Source organism: Heptranchias perlo, chromosome 7, assembly GCF_035084215.1.
Source record: "Heptranchias perlo isolate sHepPer1 chromosome 7, sHepPer1.hap1, whole genome shotgun sequence".
Lineage (NCBI taxonomy): Eukaryota > Metazoa > Chordata > Chondrichthyes > Hexanchiformes > Hexanchidae > Heptranchias > Heptranchias perlo.
In genome coordinates, this window is record NC_090331.1 from 49,554,717 (window position 1) to 49,568,086 (window position 13,370).

The 13,370-nt window shown below is 41.5% G+C and overlaps 1 protein-coding gene across 2 annotated transcripts in view; it reads right to left on the reverse strand.

Annotated features, from left to right (window-relative positions):
- Window positions 1–227: 227 nt before the first annotated feature.
- The window catches only part of LOC137323302 (glutamate decarboxylase 1), a 53,829-nt gene continuing 40,686 nt past the window's right edge, over window positions 228–13,370 (reverse strand). For both annotated transcript variants that reach the window (XM_067986794.1, XM_067986795.1), the window contains exons 14-16: window positions 9,533–9,640; window positions 5,813–5,902; window positions 228–401 (exon numbers count right to left, since the gene is read on the reverse strand). In XM_067986794.1, the coding sequence (XP_067842895.1) occupies window positions 228–401; window positions 5,813–5,902; window positions 9,533–9,640 (372 nt within the window). The remainder of the gene's footprint in view (window positions 402–5,812; window positions 5,903–9,532; window positions 9,641–13,370) is intronic.

The following is a 13,370-nucleotide window of genomic DNA, read 5'->3' on the forward strand; positions in this document are numbered from 1 at the left end:
ACATACATGCTGAGGCTCACTTGTAAGGACAATATGTATTTAGATTTTGTATCTCTTAAATAATTACTTCTAATAAATACTCACTGGCTAAAGAACGATTTACAGATTGCCTGACAGTACTGCAATGTGTTGCACAGATTGTTAAATAAAACACATTTGTTGTACATTGTAACCAGTTTCAGGAGAAAACATTGCTTGGTAATAGCAAACCAAACCAATTTAACCCATTACAAATCCTGTCCCAGTCGTTCTATCTCGTCAATGAGGAAGTCGATGTCAGATTTTGTTGCAGCTGGGTTTGAGATGACCATGCGGAAGAAATTAGTTTTATCGCCTTGAGGCTGATATCCAACCATTGTAGTGCCACATTCCATCATTTGTGCTTTTATTTTTGGAGCAATCTGATGCAAAAAAAAGGAGACAATAATTCTTAAAGTTTTCTTGGTGGAGAATATTGTTCAAGAGAACCATAAAAAAACAGGTTTCACACCAATGGATATTGAATTATTTCTAAGTGGAATAAAAAGGCACAAAGATAAAATTAAGAAGAGAAAACACTTTTTGTTTCACTGTGTTTGCAGGCAGTATCACTAGAGGGTTTTTTTTATTTTGTCTTTCAAATAATTCCATTGATGATGAAATGCAAACCATTTTTGATGTCTCTGTTGAAAGAAATTGACATTCAGTATTGACCTGTACTACATAAACTAACCATTCAATTTTTCATTGAGCTGTAAAGTGTATGGAACACATTTTTACACAAATGTGTAATCTTTGATCAATATCAGCATATTCTGCTACTAGAGGTTAATCTGCAAGGTGACATAGTGGTGCACTGCATTGATACTTCAACTGCATACATGGCAACTATCAGCTTTTCAACCCATCTATCAGCTTGTTGTCATTCACAAAAAAAAGTTTTCTCGCTGGGAATGGAGGTTGTCAATAGGAACCAATCAGATCAGTCAAAAGGCACGACTGGCGGCTGTCCAAACGAATCAGATCAATTGGAATGAGAACTCAACATTGATCGAACCATTTTTATTTCTTCCACTGTTGGTTGCATGTGAACTTGAGGCAGAAAAGTCTTAATAAGAGCTGATAGTTTCTGAGAATCACTGTTACAGGTGTTTTTATTCAGTATTTGCTCTCAAAGAAGTTGTATATAAGAAACAAGCAGAAAGGAAATTTTGGACAATGCCAGGCTGTTGTCTTATACGAAGGTTCACTTTCTTCAAGTCTAGTTGCAGCCATTTTTTTTGAGAGGAGGAGAGTGTTCTCTAGTGGGATTACATTAACTGCACTGGTGGAAGTGTCAAGTTTGGAAATAAAGAGTGGGGTAGAAATGGTGATGAGCTTTACTTAATTTAAACATATTACACTGAGATTCCCAGATTTAGGATTTTACTACTGTGTACTGCTGTCATGTGGACTCTTGGATTATTTGTGTGTGAGCCGTAGTGCCTCATTGTGTTCTGTAACAGCTGTTTTATGTTTGTTTATGTACACATTTAAAGTCCCTTTGTTAGCATGGAGAAACTGTGAAAAGAGCCCATACCACCTGCATTAATGCAGCCAATATCCATGGGGAAATATGAGGATTAACATTAATAATCAATAAGAGTATAATAGCCACCCTGAGACTACAGGTAATCAATCAGGTGCATCTAAGAGCACAAAATTCAGCTCCCTGTGATTGCTCCTGAGAGCTACTTTTTGTGCACTTTACTGATTTTAAGCAATTATAGTGTGTAATAATTATTTTTTATTTCAAAAAAATGAAAATAAACCTTTTTGATAGGTTCAAAAGAGCAATAAAAGCTAAAAATTGCTGTTGGTGATAATTTCATTTGACATTCCTCTATCTGTTATTTTAATGGATGATGTTAACTCATTTATTTTGACTTATTGAAATCCATACTAGCTCCTTTCATTTTCATATTTAAAATAACTCTAACCCTTCCAGGAGACATTACTTTTGGCTTAAATGGCAGAATTACTGTTGACGCCAAAATGTTAGAAAATGCACAAAATTTTCAAAACTTTCCAGGGCACGCCCCCAGATCCTCTTAGAAAATAAATCTCACACTTTCAGCACTCCTTCCGCCTTCAGTAGTTTCTAAATTCACCACTTTTATGTAAACATTAGGGTTTTTCTCCTACAATAAAAGTGATTAATGTTGGGTAAACCTGCAACTCAAGTTATCACCTGCCCACGTCCCACTGCCCCTTCAGTGCAAACCCTCAGCTACACCAATCATAAGGCCTATATTTTTCTGGGGCTGTGTCAGCTTTTTGTGAAGCTCTTGGTCAGCTTTTGAAATTTTCTCTAAGTTGGACAGCAGCCAGAAGGTCCCGCAGCCAGTGGCTATTACCGCAGCAGACCTACCAGGCTGCAGAGTCCACTAAAGACAAACTAGGCTTCATTTTCAGCCCTACCACCTCACGATTGACAAGCAATAGATAGACATGCTAAAGTGGCAGGGGGTTGGGAACCTGAGCAGGGAGAGAGAGGAAAGCGTAACAGGAAGGGACAGAAGGTATGGAGTAATAGGTAAAGTGTTAAAAAAGGAAAAAGCAGGAACTAAGCGTCACAAAACAGATTTGAAAGTTCTTTATCTGAATGCACGTAGCATTCGTAATAAAATGGACGAGTTAACGGCACAAATAACTACGTATGGGTATGATCTTGTGGCCATTACAGAAACATGGCTGCAGGGTGACAACGACTGGGAATTAAATATGCCAGGGTATTTAACAATCAGGAAGGACAGGCAGGAAGGAAGGGGAGGTGGGGTGGCTATGTTAATAAAGGAAGGAATCACTGTAATACAGAGAAATGATATTGGGACAAAGCATCAAGATAATGAAACAGTTTGGGTGGAGATAAGGAATAATAAGGGAAAAAAAAAACATTAGTGGGCGTAGTATATAGGCCTCCTAATAGTTGCAACTCTGCTGGAAGAAGTATTAATCAGGAGATAGTCGGGGCATGTAATAAGGGAACAGCCATAATTATGGGGGATTTTAATTATCATATTAACTGGACAAATCAAATTGGGCAGAGCAGCCTTGAGGACGAGTTCATTGAGTGCATCAGGGATGGATTTCTTGAGCAGTATGTAACTGATCCTACAAGGGGGCAGGCAACCTTGGACCTGGTCCTGTGTAATGAGTCAGGATTAATTAATAATGTCCTAGTTAAGGATCCCCTTGGAACGAGCGACCACAACATGGTTGAATTCCATATCCAATTAGAGGGTGAGAAGGTTGATTCTCAAACAAGCGTACTGAGCTTGAATAAAGGAGACTATGATGGTATGAGAGCGGAATTGATTAAAGTGGACTGGGAAAATAGATTAAAGGGTAAGACGGTACATGAGCAGTGGTGTTCATTTAGGGAGTTATTTTACAACTTTCAAAATAAATATATTCCACTGAGGAAAAAAGGGTGTAAAAGAAATGACAGCCACCCGTGGCTAAGTAAAGAAATCAAGGATAGTATCCGACTAAAAACAAGGACATATAAGGTAGCCAAACTTAGTGGGAGGATAGAAGATTGGGAGTTCTTCAAAAGACAGCAAAAAGTAACTAAAGGATTGATTAAGAAAGGGAAGTTAGATTATGAAAATAAATTAGCAAAAAATATAAAAACAGATAGCAAGAGTTTCTATAGTTATATAAAAAGAAAAAGGGTGGCTAAGGCAAACATAGGTCCCTTAGAGGATGAGACCGGGAAATTAATGGTGGGAAACATGGAGATGGCAAAAATGCTGAACAAATATTTTGTTTCAGTCTTTACAGTAGAGGACACTAAGAATATCCCAACACTGGACAAACAGGGGACTCTCGGGGGGGAGGAGCTAAATACGATTAAAATCACTCAAGAGATGGTACTCAGTAAAATAATGGGACTCAAGGCGGATAAATCCCCTGGACCTGATGGCTTCCATCCTAGGGTCTTGAGGGAAGTGGCAGTAGGGATTGTGGATGCTTTGGTGATAGTTTTCCAAAATTCCCTGGACTCAGGAGAGGTCCCGGCAGATTGGAAAGCTGCTAATGTAACACCGTTATTTAAAAAGGGTAGTAGGCAGAAGGCTGGAAATTATAGGCCAGTTAGCTTAACATCTGTGGTGGGTAAAATTTTGGAGTCTATTATTAAGGAGACAGTAACGGAACATTTGGATAAGCATAATTTAATAGGACAAAGTCAGCATGGCTTTATGAAGGGGAAGTCATGTCTGACAAATTTGCTTGAGTTCTTCGAGGATATAACGTATAGGGTGGATAAAGGGGAACCAGTGGACATAGTGTATTTAGACTTCCAGAAGGCATTCGACAAGGTGCCACATAAAAGATTATTACTTAAGATAAAAAATCACGGGATTGGGGGTAATATTCTGGCATGGGTGGAGGATTGGTTATCGAACAGGAAGCAGAGAGTTGGGATAAATGGTTCATTTTCGGACTGGCAACCAGTAACCAGTGGTGTTCCACAGGGGTCGGTGCTGGGTCCCCAACTCTTTACAATCTATATTAACGATTTGGAGGAGGGGACCGAGTGCAACATATCAAAATTTGCAGATGATACAAAGATGGGAGGGAAAGTAGAGAGTGAGGAGGACATAAAAAACCTGCAAGGGGATATAGACAGGCTGGGTGAGTGGGCGGAGATTTGGCAGATGCAATATAATATTGGAAAATGTGAGGTTATGCACTTTGGCAGGAAAAATCAGAGAGCAAGTTATTTTCTTAATGGCGAGAGACTGGAAAGTACTGCAGTACAAAGGGATCTGGGGGTCCTAGTGCAAGAAAATCAAAAAGTTGGTATGCAGGTGCAGCAGGTGATCAAGAAAGCCAACGGAATGTTGGCTTTTATTGCTAGGGGGATAGAATATAAAAACAAGGAGGTATTGCTGCAGTTATATAAGGTATTGGTGAGACCGCACCTGGAATACTGCATACAGTTTTGGTCTCCATACTTAAGAAAAGACATACTTGCTCTCGAGGCAGTACAAAGAAGGTTCACTCGGTTAATCCCGGGGATGAGGGGGCGGACATATGAGGAGAGGTTGAGTAGATTGGGACTCTACTCATTGGAGTTCAGAAGAATGAGAGGCGATCTTATTGAAACATATAAGATTGTGAAGGGTCTTGATCGGGTGGATGCAGTAAGGATGTTCCCAAAGATGGGTGAAACTAGAACTAGGGGGCATAATCTTAGAATAAGGGGCTGCTCTTTCAAAACTGAGATGAGGAGAAACTTCTTCACTCAGAGGGTGGTAGGTCTGTGGAATTTGCTGCCCCAGGAAGCTGTGGAAGCTACATCATTAAATAAATTTAAAACAGAAATAGACAGTTTCCTAGAAGTAAAGGGAATTAGGGGTTATGGGGAGCGGGCAGGAAATTGGACATGAAGCTGAGTTCGGATCGGTCAATGCCCTGTGGGTGGCGGAGAGGGCCCAGGGGCTATGTGGCCGGGTCCTGCTCCGACTTCTTGTGTTCTTTAGATTTGTGGTTGGGATCAGATCAGCCATGATCTTATTGAATGGCGGAGCAGGCTCGAGGGGCCGATTGGCCTACTCCTGCTCCAATTTCTTATGTTCTTATGCATTGATAAGACAGTACAAGGCATTTCATTCAATGTTAAAGCATGCATACTGACAGTTTAACATCACAAAGATGTGAATTAACTTGACAAGCAGATGTAATATTGTGATAATTCGAAGTGGCCATTTTTAAGAATTATTGCTAAAACAAATGTTTTTTACCCATGAAGCTTTGTAACTTCACAAAAAAATTGGAATTTTACCTTCTGAAGTTTTTCCTTTCTCTCCTCACAATCTGGCATATCCCGGAGACTTGGTGGAATGTACCAGAAGCAAACGTTTGTGTGCTCCGGCTACGAGAGAAATGGACAATGGTAAACTGAAAAACATTGTTGCTTTAATAGTTGAATATAAAAACTGTGAATATGTCAGTATAAACACACAGGGCCTGAAATTCTGATAGCATTATTGAACTGAAGTAGAATGGGATTTCCACCTTCCTTGAGGTCACAGCACTGACCCCATTGTAAACTGGGGGTTACAAACGCTGATGTGGGAGGGGGGGCAGAAAGATCCTATAGAGGCAAAAAGAAAGGGAGTCAGGGAGAAGTGGGGGTGGGGACCAGCAAATACCTGGAGGAGAAATAGAGATCTGGAGCAACAATGGGATTTTAAAAGTGCTGCTTAAAGGGGCAATGACAGCAGTGGAGTAAAGCTGACAAGGATGGCAGCCAGATCAAAGAAACGAGCAGCAAATTTCAGGGAGCTGGACCTGCATGTCTTCCTAATGGAGATATGGAGCAGGAGGGTCGGGCTGTTTGGAGTCAGGGGCCGGAGATCCGCTAAGAATGAGGTGCACAATTTGAGGAGGGAGGTGACAATACATGTGCATCTGTTCCCCCCCCTCCCGACAGTCAATGCATCAAAGTGGATGCTTTGATCATTGGCCTTCAGCCTTGGGGAAAATGTTTGAAGAGAACGTAAGAACATAAGAAATAGGAGCATGAGTAGGCCATTCAGCCCCTCAAGCCTGCTCCGCCATTCAGTAAGATCAAGGCTGATCTTCTACCTCAACTCCACTTTCCGGCTCTATCCCCATATCCCTTGATTCCCTTGGTGTCCAAAAATCTATCGATCTCAATCTTGAATATACTCAACGACTGAGCATCCGCAGCCCTGCGGGGCAGAAAATTCCAAAGATTCTCAACTCTGAGTGGAGAACTTTTTCCTCATCTCAGTCCTAAATGGCCAGCCTCTTATCGTGAGACTATGACCCCTAGTTCTAGATTCTCCAGCCAGGGGAAACAGCCTCTCAGCATCTACCCTGTCAAGCCCTCTAAGAATTTTATACGTTGCAATGAGATCACCTCTCACTCTTCTAAACTCCAGAGAATATAGGCCCATTCTACTCATCTCTCCTCATAGGACAACCCTCTCATCCCAGGAATCAATTTAGAGAACCTTCATTGCACCCCCTCTAAGGCAAGTAAATCCTTTCTTAGGTCGGGAGACCAAAAAACTGTACACAGTGCTCCAGGTGTGGTCTCACCAGAGCCCTATATAATTGTAGCAAGACCTCCTTATTATTATGCTCCAACCACCTTGCAATAAAGGCTAACGTGCCATTTGCCTTCCTAATTGCTTGCTGTACCTGCATGTTAACTTTCTTTGATTTGTGTACAAGGACACCCAAATTCCTTTGACCACCAACATTTCTTAATCTCTCAACTTTTAAAAAAATTCTGCTTTTCTATTCTTCCTACCAAAGTGGATAATTTCACATTTCCCCACATTATACTCTATCTGCCACCTCCTTGCCCACTCACTTAAACTGTCTATATCCCTTTGCAGCCTCTTTGCATCCTCCTCACAGCTTGCTTTCCCACCTAGCTTTGTATTGTCAGCAAACTTGGGTACATTACACTCGATCCCCTCATCTAAGTTATTGATATATATTGTAAACTGCTGAGGCCCAAGCTCTGATCATTGCAGCACCCCACTAGTTACAACCTGTCAACCCAAAAATGACTCGTTTATTCCTACTCTCTGTTTTGTGTCTGTTAACCAATCCTCAATCCAGGCTAATAAATTACCCCCATCCCATGAGCTCAAATCTTGTGTAACAACCTCTTAGAACCATAGAACCAGAGAAAAGATACAGCACAGAAGGGGGCCATTCGGCCCATCATGTCCGCACCGGCTTGAAGAACAATCAGGTGCCCATTCTAATCCCACCTTCCAGCACCCCATCCGTAGCCCTGCAGCTTACAGCACCTCAGGTGCAGGTCCAGGTACTTTTTAAAAAGAGTTGAGGGTTCCTGCCTCTACCACCAATTTGGGCAGCGAATTCCATACACCCACCACCCTCTGGGTAAAAAGGTTTTTCCTCATGTCCCCTCTAATCCTTCCCCCACCAGCTTAAATCTATGTCCTCTAGTTCTTGACCTCTCTGCTAGGGGAAACAGTTACTTCCTGTCTACTCTATCTGGGCCCCTCATAATTTTGTACACCTCAATCAAGTCACCCCTCAGCCTCCTCTGCTCCAATGAAAACAACCCCAGCCTATCCAATCTCACCTCGTAGCTGCAATTTTCAAGCCCTGGCAACATTCTTGTAAATCTTCTCTGCACTCTCTCCAGAGCAATTACGTCCTTTCTGTAATGTGGTGACCAGAACTGCGCACAATACTCCAGCTGTGGCCTTACCAGCGTTTTATACAGTTCCATCATTACATCCCTGCTTTTGTATTCTATACCTCGGCTAGTAACGGAGAGCATTCCGTATGCCTTCTTCACAACCTTATCTACCTGTACTGGGACCTGTGCACATGCACTCCAAGGTCTCTCATTTCCTCTACCCCTATCAATATATTCCTGTTTACTGCGTATTCCCTTTTACTGTTTGCCCTCCCTAAGTGCATTACCTCACACTTCTCCGGGTTGAACTCCATTTGCCACTTTTCCGCCCACTCCACCAACCCATTGATGTCTTCTTGGAGTCTACAGTTATCCTCTTCACTATCAACTACACGGCCAATTTTTGTGTCGTCTGCAAATTTGCCAATCATGCCCCCTACATTCAAGTCCAAATCATTAATATATACCACAAATTTGTGTGGCACCTTATCAAATGCCTTTTGAAAATCCAAATATACTACATCCACTGGTTCTCCCTTATCTACCCTGCTAGTTATAACCTCAAAAAACTCTAATAGATTTGTCAAACACGATTTCCCTTTCATAAAACTGTGTTAACTCTGCCTAATCATATTAGGATGTTCTAAGTGTCCTGCCACTACATCCTTAATAAAAGATTCTAGCATTTTCCCTACTACAGATGTGAGGCTAACTGGCCTGTAGTTCCCTGCTTTCTCTCTCCCTCTTTTCTTGATGGAAAGCGGAAAGCAGCTACCGAGTGCTTTGGGGTTACATTTCTCAGGATCTGTGGTATCTAATTGACGGCATCAGCTCTGCCCTCCCCATGATCAGTGGGCACATATCTAGGACCCACAGAAGTGCTGTGGTTAAAGACCGTCTTCTTGATGCTGAATAAACCAGTGCGTATTACCAGCAAAACCCTCAGTGCAAAGGATTTTCAATAAAACAAAGCTAACATGGATTATTACGGTTAAGTTCTTTCTCCGCCGTTAAGCAAATAAAGACACAGTACCACGGCTCATTCTCTTGAAGAGCTCCCGTAGGTTAATCACAGCCACTTAAAGACTGGGGAGGATGTGGGCTGTGAAAGTCCCGTCAAAGGGAAGAGCTTTTTTTAGAAAATGGAAGGATTTAGGGAGAGAGTTCCAGAAGGCAAGGGCCAATTGGCTGAAAGAGGAGCCATAGATGGTATAGCAGAGAGCGTGGGGAACAATAGTAGCTGCCTATCATTCCATTAACTAAAGTGGGGGAAGAAGGAAGGGGCTAATGACAGTCTACAAATAAAGGAGGCAAGGGAGGAAAGTAAATGAAAATCAATACACTTACTTCTGCATCAAATACCATTTGATATCCATCCCTCTTTCTAATCTTGGTATAGAGGTACATTGCCAGTTCCAAACACTTGTTAATTTGGTTTTCAAATCCCACTGTACCCTATAGTGAAATATACAGGAAAACTATTAAATATTAACTCATTGGACATGGTGAAATTAAAACAATTTTGATAGTCCAGTGTGCATGAAGTAAGAACAGTGGTTTTAAATTATACAAGCATTCTGTTATCAGCAATAAGGCATCAAGGCAGCCAAATATTTTGTACATTATAAGCAAAGTGCATATTACAGTACTTGTCCCAGGTGAAAAGCTTGAAACAGATTGGCATATGGAATTGATGTGCTTACTAAATTAGGACAGATTCACCTGTGAATCAACAACTTATGTATCTATAGCACCTCTCACATATAGAAAGATGTCTCAGAAAGTTTTATAGTTTAGGTGGGGGGAGGGGGAAAGTGGACTCAGGGCAGGACGAAGAAAGGGAAACAGAAAGGTTAGAGGATGAGAAAGCCAAATAAAGGATAAGAGGCTTTTGACAGCAAGGAGTGAGGTCGCAAGATGGAGGGATTTAGGGAGGGAGTTCCAGAAGGCAAGGGCACAATGGCTGGAAGAGAAGCTCGCATTGGTAGATCAGAGACAGCAGTGAAAAAGGAGTAAGCCTTAGTTTCCCTACATTACAACAATGACCACACTTCAAAAGTACTTAGTTGGACATCCTGAGTTTTTGAAAGATGCTATAAGTGTACGTTCATTCTTTCTTTATCTCTTTAAATTGAAGCTCAGTGCCGAAGCCCCCCAGTGAAAGCTGGCGGCAAGCAGGATTGTGACCAGAAGAGACCCAGGTATGTTGACATTTTTACTTTTTGTAAGGTTTCCTTGTGGGCCAGGAGGACTTCAGACCTCACCAAGAAAACATAAGGCCTCCACTGCCCCAGGCTTCTCACCTGCTCCCTCATCCCCAATCGTCTCTGTCCCCTCCCCCCAACAGTTACTTTATTGCGAGGGACTGTTTCCTCGGGTCCCCTCCACCAGCCTTCTGCCACCCGAAATTCTCCACCCGCCTGCCAGCCTCCTTGTCATTCCCACCTGGTTCAGGCAGGAATCCTAGCTGGATAATCTAAATGAGATCTGAGAGTTAAAATCTCCCTAGCCTTGCACTGCAGGGGTGGCGGAGGTGGGGGGAACCAGACTGTTTTTCATCTGCCTCAGCCCCTGTATGCCACACTTAAAATTGAGCTTTATAATTCCACACAACATATGGCTGGTAAGTATTAATAGTAATGGTTACATTTTATATGGTGATTTTTATTCTTCAGTCATGTGAATTCTCATTTATGTATAATATACTGGTGGACAGATTATTGAATTCTGGCAGTTTTGTTGATTGTAGACAGTCATTAATGTTCAATAAATGTCCCAAGAACAACTCCCCATCCCAAAATTTGAAACACACTTTAAATCAAATAATGAACTTTCACATCTATTAATGATCATAATGAATAATTCTGCATTGTATATAGAAGCATGAGTCCTCTAAGGTTGAAGTAGGTTGCTTCAGTCTTTAACCAACTATCACCTCTCTACTTAACATAAATTGGAATCCTTGTTGAAACCATAGCAAAAGATGAGTGAAGATAGTTATATATATATATAATGATTTGAAGGTGGCCCCAAATCAATACCTTTCTGTAGCTATCTTGAACAGTCCGATCATTTTACACAACGAGAAATTTCCAAATTCTATTGGCTTATCTAGGATTATTACATATTAGAACAACATAGAAACAGAATCTGAGAGAATCAGATAGAGATTTACAGCATAAGCATTTTATCAATTAGAGATCAGGTCCTGGTTACATCACAAAAAAGGTCAGAATACTGACTAGGCTGGTAAAATATCTTTCAGCAAAAGCACCCAATAGGAAACCACACATTCTCTTCTTAAACCTCTTCCTGTATTGTGATGTGTACTTATACAGGAAAGCTTGGCGGGTATAACAAATAAATTCGTAGCAGCAATGAAAAAAGAGCTTCTTGAACAGGGAAAGCTTCCTAACAATATTCAATTACTAAAATGTAATTGAGGGAATGTGATCCTATAGTAACAGGAATTGAAAGTTTGATTTGGAAGCTTCAGGTCCTCCTTCAGCAGCTTAAGATCTGAGAGTAAATTTTCCAATATGGGCTTCAAAGAGGGGAGATTGTGCAGCAGCGAGCTTAGCACTCATTAATATCATGTTGGTCTCATTAACTATTCATAGCGAGCTCCAGTTCCAGTTTGAAGTGGCAGTAATAAAGTGTGCCTTGCTGCAGTATGGGCAAACATGCGAAAGCTGAAAAGAGCTGTTTTGTGAGGGTTTAGCCTGCAGCCTCAGTCAGGGTGTAACAAGGTGAGAGGAAACAGTTAGTGCCTGCATACTTTGCTCAACTACTTGACAAAGTGCAACGTTGGCTAGCTGTACCTTAGCAGCCTTCCAAAGCTGGTAAACCTTTTTAAAAACAGAAAGTGCTGGAGAAGCTCAGCAAGTCAGGCAGCATCTGTGGAGAAAGAAACAGAGTTAAAGTTTCAGGTCGAAGACCAGTTCTGATGAAAGGTCTTTGACCCGAAACGTTAACTCTGTTTCTTTCTCCATAAATGCTGCCTCACTTGCTGAGCTTCTCCAGTACTTTTATGTTTTTATTTCAGATTTCCAGCATCTGCAGTATTTTGCTTTAGATTAACCTTTTTCTTCATCTTCTCTCCTGTCCTCTGGATGTTTGTCATTGCATTCCCTCTGTCAGCTTGTCAGCAGGTCTGGACATCTTGGCCTGGATTGTCCTTTGAGTTACCACCCATTTTGGGATGGTTAGCAGAGGAGAATGCGTTCTTAAAGGCTACCACCTCAAATCCACCACAAAGAAAATGCACCTGAATTCTCCACCCAGAAAAATGCCAGTTCTCTTTAAGGCCCATCAGAAGCCCATTCTGCCACATTTAAATGGTTTCAAAGTGTTGTGGCTAAAGCTTCTGCTCTATTCCCCTCCATTTCCATTCCAAACCCATCCCAAATAATTACTGCCACTATATCAGTGGTGGTAAGAGCTGCTGCACGTTAAGCCTAAGTCCAATAGCACATTGAGGAGGCCATTTTATGTGTTGCTACCAAAGATTGGTGTTTCTTTACCTGAATAGCAATCTTTTTAGTACTTTGGGGGTCTGAGTCAGGACTTTTGCTGGTACTTTTACGCAACTCTGCTCTAAGTACCACTTTGCATTCTAAACATGGATTTCTCAATGGGAATACTTTTATTTTGATGTTATGAAGAGGAGGAGGATGAACACATGGACGAGACTAGGTTGGAGACTCTTAGCCTCAGACAACACTGAAGGTATCTATTCCCTACACATACAAAATCACTCACCAGGGTTGACAGACCAAGAAGATCTTACTTAGGCATCCCCACAGCATGAGGAGGGATGCACTAGAAGGCGAGGTGGTGGAATAGAAGAATCAGTGGCCAGCTGCCAGAGCAAGTAGAGCAGCAGTGACAGCCCAGCACTTTCAATAAATAAGTGTTGAATCACCAAATAAAGTCACTTCACACCTGCTTGTTTCTCCTCCACTTTCTCAGTCTCTCACTTTCCAAGACTTCTGCCAAGATTCTTCATAACACAGAGGTCTACATTTCCCCTATCATCATCCAACTCCATAAAGTTGAAACCAAACACAGAAATGAACTCATAACTCTATTGAGTAGATCTTGACTTGCAATATTATTCAATGGAAATAAAAATTGGGAGACATTGACTGCCAACTCACTATCACCCATTTTATACTATCACACA